Source organism: Stegastes partitus, unplaced genomic scaffold (assembly GCF_000690725.1).
Source record: "Stegastes partitus isolate 25-593 unplaced genomic scaffold, Stegastes_partitus-1.0.2 Scaffold213, whole genome shotgun sequence".
NCBI classification, from domain to species: domain Eukaryota; kingdom Metazoa; phylum Chordata; class Actinopteri; family Pomacentridae; genus Stegastes; species Stegastes partitus.
The window spans coordinates 245,041-270,909 of NW_007577944.1; the positions used below are offsets into that span (position 1 = coordinate 245,041).

The window sequence follows — 25,869 nt, forward strand, 5'->3', positions numbered from 1 at the left end:
TCTCCTGAGCTATTTATGCTGGTCCAACACCTTCAGTCCCTTCAGTGCATGCTGACTGTGCTTGGTTATTAAAACTATAAAGAGGCCTTCAAAACCGACAATCCTCCAACAGTATTGTCATTTTTCTTCAATGAGGTTTACTACAGAGAGGTTCCAGGCAGCCACATATTGGAGGGTGTTCACGACCAAATGTTAGGACTGCTAAAGTAGTTGTATAGACAGGCAGAGACACTGTGATTTGAAGACCATAGTGACATTATACTGATGTAAAACAGGTGATGAATGATGAGTAAGACCCTTGACTGTGTTCTCCTGAGCACCATCAGCTTGGTAACCAGGATGCTGAATGCATGTAACCCAGTCTTTGTGAGCTTCTTCTCTGATTCCTGTTAAATCTCTTAAAACCTGTCTACCAAATCTTGTTGGAAGTTGTACTTGAACTGGTGTAGGTTGATGGACTGGGGCTGACTGGTCGTGTTCCTGCCATGGAGCCAGGTTTTTGATACTGACTGCATTTATCACTGATATTAGAGATCAACCAAGTTTTAACCATATCAGTATCAATTATCGGTAATCAAGAAAGGCAGATATCTTTTATTAAATGGTATATAAACAACACATGATAGCAGGGAGCCGGTCATTCAGAACTGGACTAGTCAAAATAAAGATTTTTAGACTTAGACTTTCTTTATTGTCATTGCACAAAAACACAACTGTGAATCTGGCAACGAAATGTCACTGCTTGGCTATCAGAGTAAACAGAGCCGCAGCTTGTGAGACAGTGACTGGTTAATAAATGCTGTAAACATATGACGATAAACATATCTATCTATAGATATATATAAAGAAAAACTAATGCAACGGAGAAACAGCTAAATATGAACAGTATAAAAATAGCATGAACATACCAGTGTATTGTCAAAAACGTATAAAGAGCAAAAATATAAACTGAATAAAAATAACTGTCAGAATATATATATATATAAGAAATATTGCACCTTAAGTACTGAGCAGCAGCGACTGAAATACTGCACTCAAGTATTGTCAATACTCCTTCTTGTCCTTGTTTTTGTATGATTTATTGAGACTCTTTCCTCTGTTGATGGGCTGTCTAGGATGTTGTTTGTTTGTTCTGTTTGTTAAAATAAAGCAAAAGCTCAATAAAAATAAAATAAATATTAGTATTAATCAATTTCTGCATATTTACATGGATGCTATAGGATAACAGTGTGTCATAAACACATTACTGCAGCTGAATATGTACTGTGCTGTAGAAGTGATGGGTTAGGGTATGTGATGTCAGCATGCTCTTCTCTGTTTACTGTGAAACTCAACAGTTTCTCCTCTACTCCTGCACTTATGTCTGCTGATCTTGTTTTTTTTATGAATCTTTTGCTTGTCTAAGAATTTAATTGGCCACAAAGGGCAATATCTTAAAGCATTGTTTCCTCTGGTTTCCAAATGCTGTTAATCTGTGGCTGCTTCCTGAATGAGCTGCTCGCGGTTAGCTGAGCCGCTGTGAAGGTAGCTGATGTGCTGGTTTGTGGTGATGACTATCCTTGTTTAGTTTTTGCAGGTTGTGCTTCTGCTAAAGAGATGTGTTTGTCAGCAAGCACAGATTGTTAAAGTAGATCTTACAGTCCTCCATATACCTTTAGCCACAGGTTGAGAGGGCCAGCTAACCACTGAGTGAGAGTTGTAGCCCAATATTGACAGCAGATAAATTAGAAAATGGAGTTTATTACAACTTCAGCAACATGTCCTACTCCACTTGTCTGTCCCTCTGTGTAAATACTAGCTCTCAGTGACAGCCTGTGACTGGCATAATAAGAGGACTGTGGGGGGGACATGACTGGAGACCACAGAGCTGGCTCCATCAGGCACAGAGTAGTGCAGTTAGTATATTTAGCAGTAACTGGCTAATACAAATAACAATACAGATGATCAGGCCGATAATCAATCAATCCCTATATTACAATATTTTGGCAACTGGAAGTGACGTAATGGGCTTTTTAATACAAAGGTTAGTTTTTTGATTACTTGTTGATAAGTTTACAAAGTGTGAGAGGTTCTGTCTTTATCAGGATAGCTCCCTACACACATGCAGCTGGCTTGAAGCCTGTTTAAAGCTTCAAGGCTTTGTTGTGTTGCTATTTTACACACTGAATCACAATTATTAAATACTGAGCACTTTCAAGATGCACGGACCGACGCACAACTCTGTGAGAACACCTTCTGTGTGAATACACACACACTGATGACCTGCTGCTGCCCTGCCGATCATGCTACTCACATGATGCTTTCTGTGCGGAGAACTTCTGTAGGAGGGTCTTGTTCAGTCTAGCTGATGCCCCTTTTGGCAGCCTCCTCTCACCTTAGCCCCTCCAAAAAGAAATCAGGGACCATGCTGAATCTAATTGATTGCCCAATAGGTTTTCCCATACGACAAATCTGACTTCTTGTTTTGTATATAACAGGAAACACTGACCAGTAGAAAGGTGGAAGGCATGACTCGGCCTTTACTCCCATAACTTTGTCTTTCTCTGTGATACTGTGTCCAGAACTAAGGTTCATGCCTGGGAAGTAGAAGCTCCAGCCTGCAGGAGAGAGAGAGAGAGAGAGAGAGAGAGAGAGAGAGTGAGTGAGTGTTCATAAGACTGGACAGTGCCATAGGAGTGATGGGTCCAAGGAGGAAGGCCTCTAAACTCCAGCCTTCAGTGGACAGCGGTGGAGGGGAACCTGTCCTGAGACCCGCTGAGCCCAAAGACTACATCAACGAACTGTCCCATGAAGTCCTCTGTCATATATTCAGGTACACTGTACCACTCTGGTGTGATTACAGGGCATGGCTGGGCTTCTACGTTATGCACCATTGAGTCCAAAGGTCTGAATCCACACTGAAAGTTTGTCATATTGTCCTGTAAAGCTGGAAATATTCTGACATTTAGACAATTTAGAAACATTTAAAATTACTACAAGTTGTGATGTAAAAATGAAGGATAAATACTTAAACTTTCTCTATACAAGATGTTGAACAGAAATAAAACATGAATCTAGCAGTGAACATCGGTGTGCTATGTAAAGATATAGAGGATGTAGAGAAGAGAATGATGTCACCCTCCTGTGTTTGTTCTAATCTTACTTTCTATGATTTGGCAACTGGTCTGGCTGCTTGTGCATGTTAGTGCATGTGAGCGCCTCCATTTGAAAATACTGACCTTCTCTGCATTTGTAAACTGACTGGTAGTGACCTGCCACACAGCACTGTAAAAAGAAAGGTGTCATCCAAGTGTTTAGCTGGTGACGAAGAATTTACAAAAACACGGTGTCCTATTTCTGTTATGTACCTCATTTATGCGCTCTCAATTCACTGTGTTCTTTTCTGTGTTTAGATAGATAGATTAAACCTTTATTGATCCCGCAGCGGGGACATTTTCAGTGTTACAGCAGCAGAATGGAAAATAACATACAGTACAGGAGAAGAAAGAGCAGCACACAATGCACAGATATAAACAGATACTTTCTTCTTCTAGGAGAGTTATAAATGTTTAATGGAAAAAGTTCTGTGAAATTGCACAGTGTCCTTATTTACATTATTACTGCACGGTGGGTGACCTGAGCTACTGGGAGCTGGACTGAACAGTGTGACTGCAGCAGGAAGGAAGGACCTGCGATATCTCTCCTTTAGACACCGTGGGTGAAGCAGTCTTTCTGAAGGAGCTGCCCAGTGATCTGACTGTTTCCTGCAGGGGGTGGGAGGTGTCCTCCATGATGTACAACAGCTTTGTCATCATCCTCCTTTCTGCCACCACCTCCACTTGATCAGTTTATTTAGTCTCTTCCTGTCTGCAGCTGTGATACTGCTGCTCTAGCAGACCACTCCATACAGGATGGCTGATGCCACCACAGAGTTGTAGAAGGTCCTCAGGAATGCCCCCTGCACCCCGAAGAACCTCAGTTTCCTGAGCAGGTGGAGTCGGTTCTGACTCTTCTTGGAGAGTGCATTTGAATATTTGGAGATCTGGCGGAACCAATACTCACCCGCCACCACCGCACAGCGGACCCATTTAGAAGACGTGGACAACATCAAGATGGCTGTGACGACGGAGCTGAGAGGATCCTAGAAGGATTTTTCCAGGAGTGCGTGGCAAAGACGGCTGGGAAAGTCTATTAGACACCATGAGGATTACTACGAAGGGGAAAACTGGTAGTTGGTAGTTTGGATTTGAAACATGTCTTTATTGACACCAGTTCTGGAAGTTTTCTGACCCACCTCGTACATGCAGGGATAATAAAGAGAGAACTATTACAACGTGAATAGTGTCACAATATCACTGACAGTTGACAACATGTCAGTATATGTCACATATTGTTGAGTAAGACTGACACCTTGACCTACGCCTAAGATGCCGAAGATTGTGACTGTTTGATCATTGTCTTGTTTTGTAGGTACCTTCCCATGAAGGATATCATGTGTATGGAGTGTCTGTCCAGAAAACTTCGAGAAGCTGTGACGCTGTACCTGCGAGTAGTCAAAGTAGTGGATCTATGTGCTGGTCGCTGGTGGGAGTACATGCCCTCAGGTAAGAGCCCGAGGAACGCCACTTGGTTCATTACAAACAAAGAACTATGGGTGTATTCACTCCTGCAGTGCTATTGTGAAGAGACTTTTAAGAAATGAGACAGTAAGTTCTGTATTTGGTAGTGGAGATACAGTCTGAAAGGGTAGCTCTTAACATGTCTAGTGGAGAGTTAATATTGGGCCAAAACAGAGCTTTGCCTGAGATAAGACGACAAGCTTGTCTGAGTGCTGGTGTGCCCAGCTGTCCAGAGACAGTGTAGCACTTAGAATGGCATGTTATTAATTCAGCATTAATTCAGTATTAAACTGATTTTGAGCTGTAGCAAGGAACATAGAAGCAAAGTGGTTTGAGAAAATGTGGCGAGGTTGATCCCTTGGTGTGGGTAGAGCTGGGTGATAAAAGGAAAGAGACAGCAGGAAGAAAATCATTTGATAGTTTCACTGAAATGCAGTAGATGCAGACTGCCATTAAAGCACCTGATAAAAAACACAATGTTTGGTTGCATGAACAAACCCCTATGCTCCCTTCCTGGCTCACAGAGAGCCTGCGATACGCTGATAATGGAGCCCCGGCCAGGTTCCCCCTGGCCGCCCCCAATGAGCTCAGTGTTTGGAATGCTTTTACATGACAACATTTTATTATCTCAGTTCAATAGCTTCTTGTAGTTTGTCTATTTGTTGCATCTTATTAATGTTTTCATTGAGGTCTGTTTACATCACAGGTGATAGAATTTCTTTCTGTATTTAATGTGCATTCAGGTGAGATCATTGCTCTGTCCTTAGCCTGTTTAGTACTATTTGTGAGTGTAAATTTAAATATTTGTGTGTTTTTCATAGTTTTATGTTACTATTTAAATTATTATCAATGGGCCTCAATAAAGTGTTTACGCTGAAATTAAGGTGGTTACATTTAAATTAAACATTTACATAATTTTATATATAAAAAGTCATTAAAGATATTTACTGATTAAAAAGTGTTAAGCTGTATTGCCTGGGCTGAGGTATGGGGGAGTATTATGGACTGGACTGGTGGCGTGTGGTGAGGAGGGCATTGCAGTAGTACAGAGAGGGAGCACCATGCTTTGATCATTTAATCTAATAATTTGTCTTTTATTGTGGTCAACGGTTTAGGCTTTACGGACAGCAGCTTTCTTCTCCTTCTGAAGAAGATGCCAGATCTGGAGCAGTTGTATGGCCTCCACCCTCGATACCTGGAAAGGAGGCGAGTCCGAGGCTACGAGGCTTTCAGTATACCTGGAGTCCTGGAGGCACTACAAGCCTGCCCTAACCTGCTGGTCAGTATGTGGTGTGAGGAGGTGCAGTATACGTCACATAAAGCAAGCAAACCATTATACCAACAGTGGCACAATGTCTGTGTAGATTCTTTGTCGCCCAGGAGCTTTAGTAGAAGACCACAGTAAGCAGCTTCAGGTTAGAACTGAAGAAGCCTTTTGGCTGAGAGGTGAAACCTCTTCAAGAACCTCAAACAGAAGTCCAGGGGCCTCATTTACCATCAGTGCATAGAAAAGGTTCTAAATTCTGTCGTACGAATGAAATTTAGAGTGTGCATAAGTACAAAAAAATCTGTATTTATCAAACGTGCGTACGGGGGTCGTAAGCACATCAGTGTTGATAAATCCCACTTGTTCTTAACCTCCGTGCTCGTGCACGTTGCCTTCAGGAACGCCTCCAAATCACCATATAGGGCAACAACACGCCTCTTTATAAAGCAAGTGAAGATTTCTTTTTTCCCTCACCTGTCGTCATCATCGTGGCAAAAAGGGCGAGAAAGAGGAACTTTTATGAAACTGAGATCGAGGTACTTGTCAGCGAGGTTGAAGCAAACCAGAAAATATTATTTGGTGCGTGAAATGTTGGGATGAGCAGCGAAAGAAAAAATATTGCAGACAAGATAACCACAGCAGTTATTTCTGTTGGGACAGAGGAGAGATCGCCGGTAAAACTGGTGATTTGACGTTAAGCTCAATGCCAAAAAATGCATCATAGTCCATAAAAGAGAAATGACTGCAACTGGAGGAGGACGAATTAATACCAAACGTTCACCCAGTGGATAACCCTGATCACTGCAGATGACATGTTTTAATAACCAAACAAAGTCCAGCTAAAACATTTCCACACTCTGTGACACTCACCAATAAGCCAGCCATCTTCAGCAGCTCCTGCTTGGAGACCCACAGAACTTGTTCTGCTCAATGAATGAGTCGTGCATTCCTCCAAGCCGCCGGGCAACAACATTGGATAGCCACAAATGCGCAGCACAAATTCTCAGTACGTTGAGTAAATGAAGCCCTTTTCTATTTACAAAATTAAGCTCGTTTAGTGATGCTGCTTTGATTGTGATGTGGGTGCTGTCTATGGCTCCACATATGTTTGGGAATCCAGCGACGGCGTTAAGTCCCCGTTTGATTTGGGCTCATCGGTGATTGCTGTAAGGGAATTGGATGTAGGCTGGGGCCAGGGGAGTTATGGCATCCAACACTGCCGGCTTGATCCTGCTCAGTGGTGGCTAGAAATGCCGCATATGTCTCCAACCTCACGCTGGTCAAAATCTCTGAATACTTTCTATTTGTAGTTTCACTGTTCTACCGCTAGATTATGTGAGTACACATGGTCAGAGGTGTGCGTATATTTACTCACATTCCTAAGTATAAGTACAAGTTGATAAATTCCATACTTTGCGTAGGAATGTTCGTACGCACACTCTACGCACATATCTGTGCATACGCACTGATGATAAATGAGGCTCCAGGTGTTTTCTACTGAAGCCTCTAGGAATGGCAGAAAGTGATTCCACTGGTTGGTTCCTTTCAAATTCAGCACAAACTTGTACTTGGACTCGAGTATGAAGTAATTCGATTTTGGTGGTGAACCTAAACAAGGTCAGAGTCTCCGGAATGCCTCAAAGCCCTTTCAGCTTGACCATCAGATCTACCCTGTGGTGTTTTCAGTTTTGATCAGTGCTATAGGTAGGACTGTGTATTGCATCACCTGTGTGCCACATGATTCATTAGTCTCAAAGTTCATGCACATGAAACCAGGCACATGATACGAGCTCACAGAATACACCCCGTTCCAAATTATTATGCAAATGATTTTTCTTTGATTTTCCTAAATAGTTGATGCAAATGACAGTCAGCATAACTTTCAAGTCAGTATAATTCGAATGTTATTGAACAAACCTCCCGATGATAGCAGGATTGTTTTCAAAAATAAAAACCTTAAAATGCACTGTTCCACATTATTACACACAACAGAGTTCCAAAACATCTCATATGTTGTAGAGAACTGAAAATGGTCATGTGTTGAATTTGCAGCCTGAGGAGTTCATATTTACTCAAATCAAAGCTATTTCAGTCAAAAACATCTGAACAGGTCAAGTTACAGTTTAACACAGGACCTCTTATTTGATAGCAGCTTCACAATTCTTGCATCCATTGAACTTGTGAGCTTTTGGAGAGTTTCTGCTTGAATTTCTTTGCAGGATATCAGAATAGCCTCCCAGAGCTGCTGTTTGGATGTAAACAGCCTCCCACCGTCATAGGTCTTTTGCTTGAGGATGCTCCAAAGGTTCTCAGTAGGGTTGAGGTCAGGGGAGGATGGGGGCCACACCATGAGTTTGTCTCCTTTCATGCCCATAGCAGCCAGTGATGCAGAGGTAACGCTGCAGCATGAGATGGTGCATCGTCATGCATGAAGATGATTTTGTAATGAAGAGCACATTTCTTCTCTTTGTACCATGGAAGTAAGTGGACAGTCAGAAGCTCCACATACTGTTCAGAGGTCATTTTCACACCTGAAGGGACCCTGAAGGGGCTGACCAGCTCTCTCCCCATGATTCCAGCCTAAACATGACTCCACCACCTCCCTGCTGACTTTACAGCCTTGTTGGGACATGCTGGCCTCCTACCATCCACTGCTCCATCCATCTGGACCATCCAGGGTTGCACGGCACTCATCAGTGAACAAGAGTGTTTGAAAATTAGTCGTCATGTATTTCTGGGCCCACTGCAGCCGTTTCTGCTTCTGAGCACTGGTTAGGGGTGGCCCAGTAGAAGGTTTATGCATCACTGCATGCCTCTGGAGGATCCTACACCTTGATGTTCGTGGGACTCCAGCAGCACCAGCAGCTTCAGATACCTGTTTGATGCTTTGTAATGGCCTTTTAGCAGCTGCTCTCTTAATCCGATGTGTTTGTCTGACAGAAACCTCCCTCATTGTACCTTTATCTATACGAACCTGTGTGTGCTCTGAATCAGCCACAAATCTCTTCACAGGACGATGATCACGCTTAAGTTTTCGTGAAATATCTAAGGTTTTCATACCTTGTCCAAGGCATTCAACTATTTCACGCTGTTCGGCAGCAGAGGGGTCCTTTTTCTTTCCCATATTGCTTAGAAATGGTGGCCTGCTTAATAATGTGGAACATCCTTCTTTAGTAGTTTTTCCTTTAATTGGGCTCAGCTGGTGAACTAATTATCACACGAGTCTGAAATTGATGTGAGTTATCCAAAGAGCCCTGAGACACAGTATCATCCATGAGTTTAAGTGAAGAACAAAAAATGTTGTCTTTATGACACTTACATACAATTTAATACTCATATCACATGAGCAAGGACGACGATATATCGCTGTATGGCTGTTTTGACCCTTCTGGATACTGTGGGTGTTGAAAGTGATCCATCAAAGGAGAAGAACAGCCACTGTCTGCCTCAAAAGTCTCCTTGACAAGTCTGGAGTCTGGAGCAGTTGTGAGCCTACAGGGACCACATGTGTGCATGTGGAGCAGCACGTCTCCCATGCACGTTTGTGGGCCTGTGTTATGTGCCTAATTTTAATTTGCGCTTTAAATGATCATTACAACAAAAGAAAAAACTGTTGTTTCAGTAGGAAGTCATGAATTAAATGGTTTTATTCCAGGGTGTGGAGACGTCCCATCTGGAGCTGGTGGAAGCCGTTTGGAACTACATGCCCCAGGTTCACATACTGGGAAAGTTCCGCAACCGCAATGGGGCTTTTCCCATTCCTGCTGAGAACAAACTCACCATCCCTATAACCGCAAAGATCCAGACCCTACATCTAGTGGGTGAGTAGGACATCATGACCAGTGTTGACAGTACTGACTACTTCCTCAGAGTTTAAAACAACAACAACAAACAACGTAATAGTTAGTGGGTAGTTACAAGTGTAGCTTACATTTATGTTGTCTAGTCACAAGGCCCTTGCCGTTTGTCACCATGAGTTTTTAGAATACCAGAGCTGTGTTATGTTTATAAAGTGTCTGTTGTAGGTGTGAATGTCCCAGAGATCCCCTGTGTGTCCATGCTGCGACACCTTTACCTGAAGTGGGTTCGTCTCACCAAGCCACAGCCGTTTAAGGACTTTCTGTGTGTGAGCCTGAGAACCTTTGTCATGCGCAACTGTGCAGGGCCAACCAACTCCCTCAAATATGTTCCCTTGGTTACTGGCTTAGCATCAGCCCGGAACCTGGAGCAACTGGAGCTGGTAAGAGTTCCCTTCCTGGGAGGACTGATCCAACATGTGGTGGAGGACAGCTGGAGGTCAGGTGAGGAGGGCATATGTTCATGAGCGGTTCTAAGCAGCCATGTTTCCAAAACACATTTTATCTCAAGTATCGCAGCAGAAAGAGCCATCGATTAACTTTGGAAAAAAAACATCCTCAATTTTGCAAAAACTTTAGGTGGTTTAATGCGCATAATGGAAGATGGAAATACCTCTTTGAGTTCTGACATAGTGACCGTTATCAGCTGATTCAGCTCCTTTTGCAGTCTTTATCTCCAGACAGCGTGAGATTTGTCCAGTACCAGTTGACACGAAACAAAACATACTGAAAAACTTCCTGAAGACCTCTCCAAGGTTTTCAGTGTTTGGCAAACAAGTCTTTTTGCTTCCAACTTCGTCCACTTCTTCCTGCTCTGCAGTAAGGAGGCGAATCAGAGAGACGCTGTCGTAATGGTGCATGTTTTCTTTTCTGGGCCAGTGGACACTGTACCTGCCTTTCAATAACTTGCGTGCTGAATTCTGGTCCTATCTACACTTAAAAGCTGATGATAGTTTACAGGTTAATTATTTACTGATTAGAACAGCAAAATAAAATGATGAAAATCACCAAGAGAACCGTTACAATAAAAGAGCCACTATTAGCCAATATACAGTCATGGAAAAAATGATTAGACCACCTTGTTTTCTTCAATTTCTTGTTCATTTTAATGCCTGGTACCACTAAAGGTACATTTGTTTGGACAAATATAATGATAACAACAAAAATACCTCATAAGAGCTTAATTTCAGAGCTTGTATCAGACATGTTCCAGGGTTTTCTTGATAATAAGTTCTTCCATCGGTAGCTATGGCATTGTGCTGCCAAAACAGTGCTTTTAGACATTCCATGTTTTCTGTTCTGTCTGTTTTAGTCACATGATGCACAGGAGTTAGTACTTGATGGTATAACCATTGTTTCTGATGAATGCAGCCATGCGTCTTGGCTGCTCTCCACCAGCTTCTGACATTGTTCTGCTGTCACAGCAGCCCATTCCTGTTGCACACATTCAAACTAATGTGCTTTGTTTGTGGGCTTGTGGTTCTCCATTTAGCGTTTGATGGTTTTCCACAGGTTTTCAGTTGGATGTAGATCTGGTGATTGAGCAGGCCAAGGCATGGTTCCAGTGTTCTGGCTCTCCATCCAGACTTTAACTGACCTTGCCATGTGGCAAGGAGCATTTTCGTGTTGGAAAATCCAGTCATTGGAGGCAGGAAAGAGTTTTCCAGCTGATGGGAGAAGACCGTTTTCCAGAGTAGCCTGTACATGACCCGGTTCATTCGCCCTTCACACAGTTGCATTTGCCCTGTTCCCCCCAAACTGAAACAAGCTCAGATGGTCACTGATCCACCCCCATGTTTTACTGTAGGGGCAAGACAGTCTGGTCTGTAGGCTTCTCCAGGCTTCCTCCTCACCAGGAAGTTGGCTGGAGTGGGCATCAACTGAACATTGGATTCATCACTTTAGAGAACCTGAGCCCAATCATCAACAATCCAATCCTTGTGATCCCCAGCAAAGAGTAACCGGGCTTTCCTCTGGTTGATGAGGGGCTTCTTTTGTGCCCTGTGTGACTTCAGACCAGCTTCAACAAGTCGGTTTCCAACTGTCCTTGCCCAACAAGTCACATTTCTCCACAGTGCTCACTCATTTTAAGGTCCCTGGAGGCCTGACCACGATTCCTGACACAGAACGGATGAGTGCACGGTCATCTCGTGGGTAGAAAGTAGTTTCCTGCCGCCACCAGCTGGCAATGTGGTGGCACCATGTTGGGCTTGTTGTTTCTTGGTGTAATGAACAGCTGTCTTGGAGATCTTCAGTTTTTTCGCAACCTGTCTCTCACTCATGCCAGTTTCCAGCAGTGCCAAGATGGCTGACTTTGTGGCTTCACATAATCCTTGTGTTTTAGGCATTATGTGAGAGCTGACAGCTTCTGAGTTGTGCTATGGCTTGAATGTAAGCAGGAAACCACTCCAGGGGCCTCATTTATCATCAGTGCGTATGCACAGATATGTGCGTAGAGTGTGCGTACAAACATTCCTACGCAAAGTATGGAATTTATTTATATATGCACACCTCTGACCATGCGTACACACATAATCTAGCGGTAGAACAGTGAAACTACAAACAGAAAGTATTCGGAGATTTTGACCAGCGGCACATTGCAGCGTGAGGTTGGAGACATATGCGGTATTTCTAGCCACCACTGAGCAGGATCAAGCCGGCAGTGTTGGATGCCATAACTCCCCTGGCCCCAGCCTACATCCAATTCCCTTACAGCAATCACCGATGAGCCCAAATCAAACGGGGACTTAACGCCGTCGCTGGATTCCCAAACATATGTGGAGCCATAGACAGCACCCACATCACAATCAAAGCAGCATCACTAAACGAGCTTAATTTTGTAAATAGAAAAGGGCTTCATTCACTCAACGTACTGAGAATTTGTGCTGCGCATTTGTGGCTATCCAATGTTGTTGCCCGGCGGCTTGGAGGAATGCACGACTCATTCATTGAGCAGAACAAGTTCTGTGGGTCTCCAAGCAGGAGCTGCTGAAGATGGCTGGCTTATTGGTGAGTGTCACAGAGTGTGGAAATGTTTTAGCTGGACTTTGTTTGGTTATTAAAACATGTCATCTGCAGTGATCAGGGTTATCCACTGGGTGAACGTTTGGTATTAATTCGTCCTCCTCCAGTTGCAGTCATTTCTCTTTTATGGACTATGATGCATTTTTTGGCATTGAGCTTAACGTCAAACCACCAGTTTTACCGGCGATCTCTCCTCTGTCCCAACAGAAATAACTGCTGTGGTTATCTTGTCTGCAATATTTTTTCTTTCGCTGCTCATCCCAACATTTCACGCACCAAATAATATTTTCTGGTTTGCTTCAACCTCGCTGACAAGTACCTCGATCTCAGTTTCATAAAAGTTCCTCTTTCTCGCCCTTTTTGCCACGATGATGACGACAGGTGAGGGAAAAAAGAAATCTTCACTTGCTTTATAAAGAGGCGTGTTGTTGCCCTATATGGTGATTTGGAGGCGTTCCTGAAGGCAACGTGCACGAGCACGGAGGTTAAGAACAAGTGGGATTTACTTACGACCCCCGTACGCACGTTTGATAAATACAGATTTTTTTGTACTTACGCACACTCTAAATTTCATTCGTATGACAGAATTTAGAAGCTTTTCTACGCACTGATGATAAATGAGGCCCCAGGCCTTTGCATGTGCAGTGCTGCTGATGACATGAAATTGCCTCTTATATACCCTACAGGGAATACAATGAAGCTGAAGCATGTCACATAGGACATAAAGTAATGATGGAATCAGCTGCATGTTTAGTTGTTTTCATTGTATTCATCAGGTAATATACCTTTAGTGGTACCAGGCATTACAATGAACAAGAAATTGAAGAAAACAAGGTGGTCTAATCATGTTTTCCATGACTGTATATTCATCCAATTGCCCACGCCTATTCCGTGATTGATTACCTTGGGCTGGGCAAAATGTACAGGAGGATTAATAATCTGCAACATTAACAGTTGTGCTGTCAGTACTTTAGACATTAAGAACTTTATGCAGTACATTCTATTTCACCACCATAAGACACCCGTCTTGGTCCAAAGTCAGAAGAGAGTTCTCTCTGTCTAAACCTGTATATGTGGAGCAGCTCTGTTACACCTGTGCAGCACACAGAAGCTCTGCTCTCAGTGACGATAGACAGAAATAAATGTTCAAAAGTGCAATCACGCTTCAGTAGAGTTGATGCCGACAGTGTTCTTTGCCACACTGATAACAAGCTGTTTGCATGTAAGAGTAGAAACACAATCAATCTGTCGAAGTATCTGGCAGAAGGTACATTTAGACACATGCAGGTGAAGAAATGACTGCTTGGTTTATAGTTTATCTAACCTTAACTGAGACAAATTTTCAAAGCTTAAATTATTAAGCAATTGTTCATGACACAGTACTATTATTGTTCAGGTCCTACTTAAGACACTGTGACTTATCTATGTGGGTTAGGGTTGGTTAATAGCTCAGGGCTGTGTTGGAACTTATGTTGCATAGTGTATGCCCAGTTTTCATCTTCAGGCTTATAGTCCTTAGTTTCTCTTATTCAGCAATTTTCTACTGTATATTGTGGTTGGTCTTGAGAGATAATTTGCATCCTCTTACTGTAAACTGGTTAATTTTCAATGAAATGTGTTTGTTTGTGTGTCTGCAGGAGGATTTCGGAACCTCCACACCATTGTGTTTGGAGCCTGTAAGAATGCTCTAGAAGTGGACTTGGGCTACCTCATCATCACTGCTGCTCGCAGGTCCTCAGCCACACATCAGTTTGTGAAACTAAGACAGAGATGCACTTACCAAGCTCTTACATTAGGAACACCATATGAATACTGTTGTAAAATTGCCTCAGTTCTTGGTGTGTTTGATTTCATAAGATGTTGGGAACATTCCTTGATATGATTGCATCCCATCATTTCTGCAGCTTTGTCAGCTACACATTCATGCTGCTAGTCTCTAGGTCTGTCACATCCCAAAGGTGTTCTGCTGGATTCATAGCTATGTATTATGAAAGCCAGTGAAGTCAACAACACTTATTGGCATGGTCCTGAAACCAGTTTCATACATTATCCTGCTGGAGGTTGTCATTAGAAGATGCTAACTGCGGCCATAAAGCGATGCACATGGTCAACGACAGTCCTCACATAGTGTCTGGCATTCAAACCACAGCTGAAGTGTTCCAAGAAACCATTCCCTACACCATTACACCACCAGCAGTCTGTGTAAGGCAAATTCTGAGTCTGCTATCTGTGGCCTCAGCCGAAATAGAGATTCATCAGACCAAGCTATGTATTTCCAGCCTCGAGTCCTGTGGTCAGTGAAGTCTCAGATTGTTGTTCTTGGCTAGCAATAGTGGAACTCAACATGCTCTTCTTCTGTTGAATCCTATTTGCCTCCGTGTCTGTGTGGCCTGAGATGACCTTTTGTGAAAAATATTTCTCAAGTTGCTGTAGCATTAATGCTAGCTTTGACTTGTCTTGCCATTCTTCTCTTTCTTATCAAAATCTAATTTTACAAGAGTGTTTCACTAAACAACAGGGTTCATCATTTGAGTTATCTCAAAAAACTCAACTCAATTTAATTTCTTGTTTCTTTATTTCTGTGTCTTTAACAGGCTTCATGAGCTGCGTATCCAACCTTCACTGACGAAAGATGGAGTCTTCTCAGCTCTCAAAATGGCTGAACTAGAGTTTCCTCAGTTTGAAACACTTCATTTGGGATATGTGGATGAGTTCCTGCTGCAATGTTAGTTCCTTCTCTGAAATATCATCACTGGGCTCTGAGAACAATGGAAAATTGTTGTGTTCTGATTCATTGCAGTCATTTTAAAAAAGCTCAAGTCCACAGTAAAAAGTTTGATTTCACTAAAAAAAAATATTAAATAATGGAGTGATTGAGATCACAAATCTTTTTACACAAAAACATACAAGGCAACAAACAACTGATAATGAATTTACCACTTCTGCTACTTTTCAAATAAACAATAAGTACAGCCAGTAAATACTGAGATAAAGTCAGTAGTAAATCAGTGATGCACAAAGAAAGACTATGGAAAAAAGAATTCCATTCCCAGGCACTGGCACAGGCTACTGATCATCTTTATGTGGTATATGAACATGTGGTATGTCTTGTGTGTGTTTAAATGCAGGTAAGATGAGTCATTCAGAGCTGGTCAAGTACGGTCTCGCTGATGTCATTGAGAATCCAGGAATCATCACTGACATTGGCATAAAGGTGGTGAATGAGGTGTTCACTAATATTAAATACCTGCTCATCTACAACTGTCCTCACCTCCATAACCCTCACCACTGGATCACAGGTAAACTTGAGCGCTCATGTGGCGCTAATGTTACTATGCATGTGTTTGTGGTGAGCTTAAGTCATACAGATGGTCTTGGATACAAGTAGACTCTTCCCCAGGATACTGTCTGTTCTCTGTGGCTCCTCTGAGTGATTTGGCTGTACTGTGCTGTGTAACTGCTCTGTTCTGTCTGTATCTGTCCTCAGATCAATCCAGATGGAGCCGTCTTGTTGACCTCACTCTTGTTCGCTGTCATGCTATCAAACTGGAATCTTTTTCTCAGTTTATAGAATTACTGCCCAGTCTGGAGTTTATCTGTTTGGACCAGATGTTTAGAGAACCACCCAAGGTATAGTGAATATCTACACACACACACACACACACACACACATGCACACTGCACCTCTTAAATGCATTACAGTCAATTTCAAATGTAAAGGCATCCCGTGGACATTGTTGGCTTTGTTTTTTTGCCATATTAAGGCTGCTATTAGGTGCTCATTTTTAAAACTTCCTCAGGGAGTGACAAGTGGAACATTATTTAAACCTCTGATATTCAGCGAATGCTGTTCTTTTTGCTGTTGAATAGAATAGACCAGAATAGAATGGAATGCTTTTTATTGTTATCATACACAAAGTACAACGACATTAAAGTGAAGTGTGTGAGATCATCTCGTCAAGATCCAAGAAGCTCTCAAGGCCTTCATATAAAAGGCTGGGGATGTCTGTGCTGTAGGGGTAGAGCACCTTAGGCCAAAGGTTGATGATCGACTTTGTAATCGTGTCATCAGACCTGCGGCCGTATTTTTTGGACACTTGGGTGAAGAGAGGAGCAGATCTGTCAGCTGATCACCACCTGGTCGTGAGTCGGATCCGATGGCGGGGAAGGCTGCCGGACAGACCTGGTAAACCCAAACATATGGTGAGGGTGAACTGGGAACATCTTGCGGAGGCCCCTGTTCGTGAGGTTTTCAATTCCCACCACTGGAAGAGTTTCTCCTGCATCCCAGTGCAGGTTGGGGACATGGAGTTGGAGTAGGCCATGTTCAAAGCCTCCAATTGCAGAAGCGGCCGTTAGGAGCTGCGGCCAGAAGGTCACTGGTGCCTGTCGTGGCGGCAACCTCAAAACCCGCTGTGAGGGAAACCGTCTGGCTGAAGAAGGAGACCTTTTGGGCCTGGTTGGCTTGGGGGTCTCCTGAAGCAGCAGACAGGTACCGGTTGGCCAAAAAAGACTGCAGCTGCTGAGGTTGTGGAAGCTAAAACTCGGGTGTGGGAGGAGTTCGGGGAGGCTATGGAGAAGGACTTTTGGTCGGCCTCGAAGAAGTTCTGGCAAACCATTCGACGTCTCAGAAAGGGGAGGCAGGGATTCACCCAGGCTGTGTACAGCTGGGGAGGAGAACTGCTGACCCAGACTGGGGATCTTGTCGAGCGGTGGAAGGAGCACTTCGAGGAACTCCTGAACACGGTAAACATGTCCTCTGCTGAGGGGGCAAAGCCTGAAGACTCGGGGGTTTCTGCATCCATATCCGTGGCAGAGGTTGCCGAGGTAGTTAAAAAGCTCCTCGGTGGAAAAGCACCAGGTGTGGAGGAGTTTCGCCCCGAGAAGCTAAAGGTTGTGGACATTGTTGGACTGTCATGGCTGACACGTCTCTTCAGTGTCGCGTGGGCATCGGGCACAGTGCCTGTGGAGTGGCAGACCGGGGAGTTGCTTCCCCAAGCGAGGGAATTGAAGTATCTTGGGGTTTTGTTCATGAGTGATGGGAAAATGGAACGCAAGGTGGACAGGCGGCTTGGTGCGGCATCAGCAGTAATGCGGGCGCTGTACCGGACCGTTGTGGTGAAGAGGGAGCTGAGCCGCAAGGCCGTCTAGGTCCAAACCCTCACCTCTGGTCACGAACTTTGGGTCGTGACTGAAAGAAAGAGATCGCGGATACATGCGGCCGATTGTGGATTATGGAGGGATGGAACAATTTGTTTTCGTCATACTATTACACATTAATTGAATTCAAGTACAGTTAAAATGTATGTGTCGAATTTGCACTGTGCCGAATGTATAGTTAAAACTCAAGCATTGTTTATAAAAGCCATTACACTTTTAAAATGCTCAGTAATTTAATATGCCATTATGTCTTGGCCATGCCAGCTCCTGATTATAGTGACATTTAGAATGTGGCTCTTGGCTAAGGGATAATAATAGGAAAAGCCTTGGGCAGGCCAAACCAGTGGGTCCCCGGATGTCCTGTGTCTGCGTGTCAAATGTCATTGTCCAACTCTGTTCCAAGAACAAGATTTTATCACATCATCAGGGGTGCCATTTACATTTTTTCAGAATCCTCTTCATGAACATTTGAATAAAAATGTAGTTTTTTTTTCCCATAAATATGTTGACGGAGCCCTGTGATAGACTGGCGACCTGTCCAGGGAGTCCCCTGCCTTCGCCCTAAGTCAGCTGGGATAGGCTCCAGCCCCCCCGCGACCCTAGTGAGGATTAAGCGGTGTATAGATAATGGATGGGATGGATGTTGACGGAGCTGCTTACTAAAGCACATCTACTCGTACTTTAATCATCAAAAATCTGCTAAGTTGAAATACACTAATATTTTCTGTAATTGCTAGACATATAGGAAAGGAATGTGCATTCTCAACAAATGAGTATTTAGTGTGATTTGTTGGTATGTGGTTGATCATATCAGTGCTGATACATATTGTGCATTATGTGTGTGTTAGGGCTGTGCAAGGGTGGGCTTGAGTGCAGGAACTGGTATTGGCGTGTCCTCAGCACTGGTCAGCAACCAGAACTCCAACAATGACAATGACAACCACCACCATCACCACAATGAGGCCAACATACCTCCAGCTCCTCCGCCTGTCATCAACAACAACAACCAGAGGCAGCCGCCGCAGCCGCCGCAGCAACACCAGCAGCAGCAGCAGCACAATGGCAAGTCTCACCGCAATCTTATGCCACGTTTACACGTAGCCGGGATATTCACAAAAACAGATCCATGTTTTTAAAAATAACATCGTTCACACCAGATCATTTTCAAAAAAACCTTCGTTTACACAAACTCGCAGAAACATGTCATTATGAGCTGCTATGAGCTGCCAGACCTATAGGGGGCAGTGTAACGAGAAGCATAAATCCATGCTTGCCAATCAGAATCCTGAAAAAAACAACAATGAAGACTTCCTGTTACTTCAACGATAATGGCGCGAGGGTTGTTTGTTTGGACCGACAGAGAAGTGGAGCTATTCCTAAATGTGGTGTTAGAGTACAAAACAAGGAAAGTACTTGTAGTAAGGGCATTTTATGAGATTTTTCACAAATCTGCCAAATAAATCGTTACCAAACAATTTCTTCACCAGTATGTTTGTAAAAAGGTATGTAATAACATGCCTTAAAATGTTGAAGTTCAACTCCCGTGGGAAACCCTGAAAAAAACCTGCTCAAGTTAGGGTACCGAGAAATGATTGTGAAAAATAGATTTTTTTAAAAATCGGGCCTTAAGTAACTTATGAGGGATCAAATGAGAGTTTTTTCATGATTCTGAGTTGATTGTTAGCATTTATGTTTCACCACAAACACTCCATTTGAAAAAGGCCACACTCACTTTTACATTTACATTCACAATAGCTTTTATTTCACATACTTATACACTACTCAAAAAAAAATCTGTCAGCTGCACGTGTGAATGCTAACCCTGGTTGCAGCAGCAAACTAGGTCGGACCCGGTATTGTCTCTGTACGAGTGTGAACCGAACCGTCACATTACCGGATAGACACGCACATGCATCAGTTGTGTGACGTAATCTAAGGAAAGATTTTTCCTCGTTTTAGAAACAATATTTGTGGAGAGATTTGTCAGAGTTGCTTAATACACATTTGGTGTACCAGAATCACAACACATGAAGACAGACACAAAGAGCTCAAAGAATAATGATACTCACCAGTAGTTAATGTAGGTCTAGTTTTTCCTCCCCAGATGTCAGGAGGAGCTGAAGTTTGTTTCTTCCAGCTGTTTGGACTGTTGGCTCTGAGTTTAATACCTGCAGCATCAGACAGCAGCAGGATTCATGTGTCTCCAAAGAGAGAGAGCTATGCACACCTGCACGCTGAACAACAGGGCCGGTAAAAAACTGCATTCTTATAGTTATTAATTCTAAACAGTTCAGACCACTATCAGTCGGCAGGTCACGCTGTGCAGGTCGACATGTCATCTTCACATCAGACAGGTAAGCTGTCAAACACACAATCAGTTTCAGTTGTTCAGGGGTATTTCTTCGTAGTTTAGTACAAACCTGACAGCTGTAGGATCCATGAGTCTCTCCAAACAGAGAGAGAGCTGCTACAACAGCAGTAACATCTTATACATCTGTCGTCACATCGTGACTGTCCCCAGGTTAAGTCCCAAACTTTCACTTTCACTGTTAAAGAAATCAGGATTTTCGGATTCTTTGATCAGCTGCTATTGCTTTTGTTGTGCTCTGTTATTGCATTATTATTCACCGTACATCACTTGGTGTATTGAATGACAATATCACATGCTTAGTGCAGCTCTCTCTGGCGCTATGTGTGGTCTGTGGGAACGTTAATGGACACGTGGCCTGTGTTTGACAGGGGCTTGAATGACTGAAGGCTGTCACTGAAACAGATCGATGAGAAATGTTCCATGTCTCATGTCTAAAAGGGGCTTTAGAGACAGCTTATGACGCAGCTGTAGAAAATCTTGTTTTATTGGCAGTGGGTGGTAGTCAGGCAGAGGTTGATGGTGTGGTCTGGGGTGGGGTTGGTTCTGCTGGACAGAGTGCTGTCCTGTAGCAGTTTTCTGTTGCTTTCAGGGTGCGGATCCATGTGAAGTCAAATGACATTGTAGGTTCCAACAATTTCACCTGATTCCAGCTTAATTTGTTGGCACTGCTGACAGAGTGGTGGTGCCCTTTAATGTGGCTACTAAAACCGCTCACTGTAACATCCCTCTGTCACACAGTGTTAGACGGAGCAAAGAAAGTCAATGCAACACCTGCAAAATGTTTTAAAATGTTCAGTCATGGCCGAACAATGTCGTCATTAAAAATTTTAAGATGGGAAAAAAATCCCACTGAACATATTACTAGAACTTAGCAGAACTTTCTCAGAACATTTTTGGAATAAACATTTTATGCTGAGATGTGACTGCAAGCATGAATTTCTCTGTGAATGTCAGTAATGGTGTGTAGTTGTTTTTACAGCACCAGTGGAGGTCAATGGGGTGGAGGAAGAGGGCGAGGAGGAGGAAGAGGAGGTCATCTTGGAGGATGAGAACATAGAGGCTGAGCAAAAAGGAGCAAAAGGGGGAGAGGCCATGGAAGCTGATGTGAAACCAGGTCCTAGTCATCCAGCGGACCTGCCACAGCATTGTGATGAGGAGCAAGCAGGTTGGAGCTGCTCTTTTAAGAGATGATTAAATGATTAAAAACATTTGTTTCACTTGGCATTTTATAAAAGCTGTCATTCATTTTCTTCATTTTCCTCCCAACTCGAGGTCCCAGTGGTTTGGTCCAGCAGTGCCGACCAGCTGGTGCTGCCATCTCCAAGCCCCCATTGGTCATCTCAGACTCGGACAGTGAGGAAGAGGAAGGTCTTGTTTCAAGGCTCATGCCACCTTCCTGTTTACAGCAGTCAGCTTCCTGTACAAAAGGTGTCAGCACAACACATAAGACACCCTGATCACCTCAGGCTCAGAGCATTAAGGGGGATGTTCAGGAAATTCACTATTCACGTCTTACCCCCATTTTATGGTTTAGTGTGTTTTTGTCACAGCAGCAGAAAAAGCTAAAGAAATGCAGACGAAGTTTTTTCATCTGTTCAAAAGGAGTTCATTGGCTCCAACTCTAACTGGCACTCAGATGTGAATTAAACAGCAAAAACAAAGAGCTCAGTGTTCTTGCTGTCAGTGTGACTGTAACATAACATGTGGAGAGTGCTGCTGTTCTTTAGGAAGCCAGCGTTGCCATTTCAGCTGGAGAACTGTACGACTCTCTCTACATATGTTCTGATGTAAATCAGTTCAGTTTGCTGCTGTGCATAGGTCAGCTAACCAGACCTGCCCCTCTCAGTCTACATGAATGAATTCAAAACATTTAGTCACATTATTAATGCCAGTGTTGTAAAGCAACAAACAGAGAAACTTCCAAGTACACAAACACTTTTTATTGGACTGCAAAAATGACTCATAACATGAAATGCTCCATCTGGAATCAATGCCTGACTGAACTGACTTTGCAGGAAACGAGTCCTTTACCGATGTCACAGAAATGTGTGGGTGTGTGTTTCCAGGTAAAGGAAAGACACCTCTACGGCGGTGCAACAATGTGGACGTATCAGTGGCAGTCTCTGTTGACCAGCCAAAGGCTCAGGTGTCGGAGAGCAGCTGTGAAAAGAGCTGTCAGGTGACCAGCGAGCAGATAAAGGCAGACATGAAGGCTGCTACTGAGAGCAGCAGGAGGACTGGCAGTAAAGGAATCACAACTGAGACTGTGGAGGCCACTGCCAGGTCAGGGCCGGACAGTCGGACAGTACCGGGCACTGGGAGCACTGGGACAGCGTCAAGGGCTGGTGTGAGGCCAGTGACTGCATCTGTGGGTAGAGTTGGACCTGTGGCAGCTACATCTGGCCATGTGGGTGGATGTGGGAAGGTGGTGGTAGTCACCACACATGGAGCCACAGCAACCACAGACAGACCAGTGGGCAGGATTAATCATGGCACAGAGGGCCCCTCTGGAACACAGACTGGTGGCAGTTTGATCAGGGAGAACGGGGTGAGACAGAGCTCCAGCCATGACGATGTGGATAGTCGCGAGCCCAGAGGTGCTGCAACTGTAAACCATGCCTCCAGGACGTCAGCACCGCAGGGGGGACAGGGAGAGAGACTACATGCCCCTCCTGGATCTGCCTCTGCTGTTTGCTCAGGCTTACAGCAGAGTCAGGCCAGGTATGAGGACTTTGTTCCGAGGCGACCCCTGACCCGATCGTGCACCCGCACGTCCTCTGTGTCCTTGTTACCTGAGACAGGTAAGGCTGAAGCTAATCACACTGGACACAGTGATGGGTTTGTGAAAAAGAGAAACACTCCAGAAATGAAACAGAACTAAAACCCATCACAAAGAGACAGTCATCTGTCTGCTTGACTCGTTAGAGGAATAACAATCAAAAATAGATGAGAATTGAAATCAACACGACGAAAATCCATTTAGTGTAAAGTATGTATTGGGTGGACAACGCAACAAGCACTGTCCTCCACACTGACAATGCAGATGCTGTGAACTTTAGCTTTTGAAATGAATGTCTTCTGTATTTTACACCATGTTGGCTGGTTAATAGGCCAGCTGTAAGGCCTTTTATGTCTCCACAGCCAGCTGCACAACATTTCATAAATTGGCTCTCAGTTTGGTCTGTAGACTCCAATCTTTAAAGTCTTAAGGTGTGTACGAGGTGTGTCAGAAAGGTTCCAGGACTGGTGTCACACAAGGCATATTTCAAACCCAAACTGCAAACTAGGAATTTTTTCCTTCAGACGATTAACCAGCACGTCTACAAAGAGATCCTGCGGCGTTTGCTGCGTTCAGAAGAGGCAGAGTTGTGGTAGGACCAGTGGTGGCTGCTTCACAACACCCTGAGCATCCCACAGTTCCTGGCTGAGAAGAACATCTCCGTGCTGGAGCAACCTCCCTCCTCCCCCCACCTGGCTCCGTGGGATTGTTTCCTCTTCCCCAAGATCAAGGGGTCATCAAGGGGAGCCGTTTAGGAGACATGGACGACATCAAGATGACTGTGATGACAGAGCTGAGAGGATCCTGGAAGAATCCTTCCAGGAGTGCATGGCAGCGTGGCAGAGAAGGCTGGGGAAATGGGTTAGACTCCAGGGGGATTACAACGAAGGGGAAGACTGGTAGTTTGTAGTGTGGGTTTGAAATATATCTTTTGTGACACCAGTTCTGGAAGTTTTCTGACACACCTCGTAATTGAAAAGAAGGAAGCTCAGCAGGACTCTAGCTGCTCCTCAAGAAGCACCACACCACATTATCCTACCAGCCTGATACACCTAAACGTCCAACTGAACTATTGACTAGTGACCGGGTGGGTAACCCTGGTGTGAGAGATGTGTGAGAAATGAAGCACACCTGTGATGTCACTGCATTGATTTGTTTCCAAACTGTTTTTTGTGAGTGCTTACTTGTGATGTATGCTTTTAGTTATATTGCTTACAGCTTTTAAAACATTTTGTATTTTGCCTATTTGTTGGCAGGCAGTGTGATGCACACCTTTATATTGTTTTAGTGATATTTTTCTGTTATTGTGTAGATCTTTCTAGAGCCAGGCCTCGAGTGGCAGTGAGGAGGAAACGGATGGCTGACAAATCAACCAGTACCTCGGACCCAGTCACAGAGGATGACCACGTACAGGTGTACACACACACACACACACACACACGCACACACACACACACACAGACACACACACACACACACACACAGTTAGATTGTAGACATTTGTTCAGTGGAACATGACAGAATGGGTCAGGTGAGGTTTAGAGAAACTATTTATTTCTCATGTTTGCTATGTAAACAATATACATTTACATGTCTTTGGTTTCTCTTTTGCTTTCTGTTGCAAATACTTTTGGTGGATATTATTTTTGACAAATGTGATGAGCACCACTGAACTATGGTGCACATGTAGGGGTAGGTATGATGGGTGTTAACAGCTGTGTGCAGTGTGTCTGTTGTTCATGCCATTGAGATACCCAATGCTTTTGCCTGTGCAGGTTTTGTCTCTGAAGAGTAAGAACCTTGTGGGTATCACTCTGACCAATTGTGGAATCACTGACCTTGTCCTCAAAGACTGCCCCAAGATGATGTTTGTTCATGGTAACTGACAGACAAGGACACTGATGCTTCATTTTTCATATTGATGTTTATTTATCAGATATTTATTTTTGCATTACTTTGACTAAAAATGTAGTAGTAATCTCCAAGTTAAAGTTGTGCCTGGAGGAAACTGTGACAACAAACCAGTACAGTGTTTGGTGTATTTATTAGTTGATCATGTGATCTTTGAATGTACACTATCATTTCTCAAAAACACTAAATGTAGTATCCATGCGCAGTTTGTCCTCTGATATTGAAGCTGATATCACCAGGCTTCCTTGTAGATGGAATATTCAGAAGTGTTTTAATGTAAACTGGTCAGGATTTGTCAGGAGATCTTGGACTTGACCAAATTGTTGGATACACTCACTAATAACCAGTGACTGAGTGCCTCTCTAGAGAGCAGGAAACAAAAAGACCGCTGTCTCTGACCTGTTCTGCACCACAGACCGGTTTCAAGCAAGACAACTTTCTACAAACCGGTCATCACATTGCGCACTACAATAATCATTTTTTTCTAGTAAAAAAGTGTCATGACTTTTTTATTGCTATATATGTGTTTAGTTTTTACTTCAGTCTCAGTATCAAGTCTCTCCAGAGACGTTAGTTCTTTATTCCTGGCGGCAGCAGTCAGACCACAGACTGTATAAAAGATGGACGTAGCAACCGGCCCTGAAAAATGAAGCCAACCCGAAAGTGTCAAAAACCTGCAATATCACTACCTGGCTCCCATAGACTTGAATTGGAAAAGAAGTGATCACAGATCACGAAATACCGCATTCCTCCAGCTCAGGATTTTTTTAAAATTAGTTTTCATGGTCAAGTCCAGAGATCAGGTGGCCAATCTGAAAATAAATCAATACTGAATTTGTAAAAAATCGTCAACATTTTGGGGGAAAGGGGCGTGGCTGGCTTGTTTGACAGTTGGCAGCGAC

The 25,869-nt window shown here is 43.6% G+C and overlaps 1 protein-coding gene across 1 annotated transcript in view; it reads left to right on the forward strand.

Moving 5' to 3' along the window:
- Nucleotides 1-25,869, forward strand: part of fbxo38 (F-box protein 38) — a 31,881-nt gene that overhangs the window by 914 nt on the left and 5,098 nt on the right. The window contains exons 2-16 of the mRNA XM_008280908.1: nucleotides 2,562-2,812; nucleotides 4,450-4,583; nucleotides 5,714-5,877; nucleotides 9,521-9,686; nucleotides 9,891-10,166; nucleotides 14,384-14,477; nucleotides 15,341-15,471; nucleotides 15,875-16,045; nucleotides 16,234-16,376; nucleotides 18,755-18,968; nucleotides 21,257-21,442; nucleotides 21,550-21,705; nucleotides 22,344-23,078; nucleotides 24,369-24,469; nucleotides 24,832-24,934. Coding sequence (XP_008279130.1) covers nucleotides 2,679-2,812; nucleotides 4,450-4,583; nucleotides 5,714-5,877; nucleotides 9,521-9,686; nucleotides 9,891-10,166; nucleotides 14,384-14,477; nucleotides 15,341-15,471; nucleotides 15,875-16,045; nucleotides 16,234-16,376; nucleotides 18,755-18,968; nucleotides 21,257-21,442; nucleotides 21,550-21,705; nucleotides 22,344-23,078; nucleotides 24,369-24,469; nucleotides 24,832-24,934 — 2,908 coding nt within the window. The 5' untranslated portion in view covers nucleotides 2,562-2,678. The remainder of the gene's footprint in view (nucleotides 1-2,561; nucleotides 2,813-4,449; nucleotides 4,584-5,713; nucleotides 5,878-9,520; nucleotides 9,687-9,890; nucleotides 10,167-14,383; nucleotides 14,478-15,340; nucleotides 15,472-15,874; nucleotides 16,046-16,233; nucleotides 16,377-18,754; nucleotides 18,969-21,256; nucleotides 21,443-21,549; nucleotides 21,706-22,343; nucleotides 23,079-24,368; nucleotides 24,470-24,831; nucleotides 24,935-25,869) is intronic.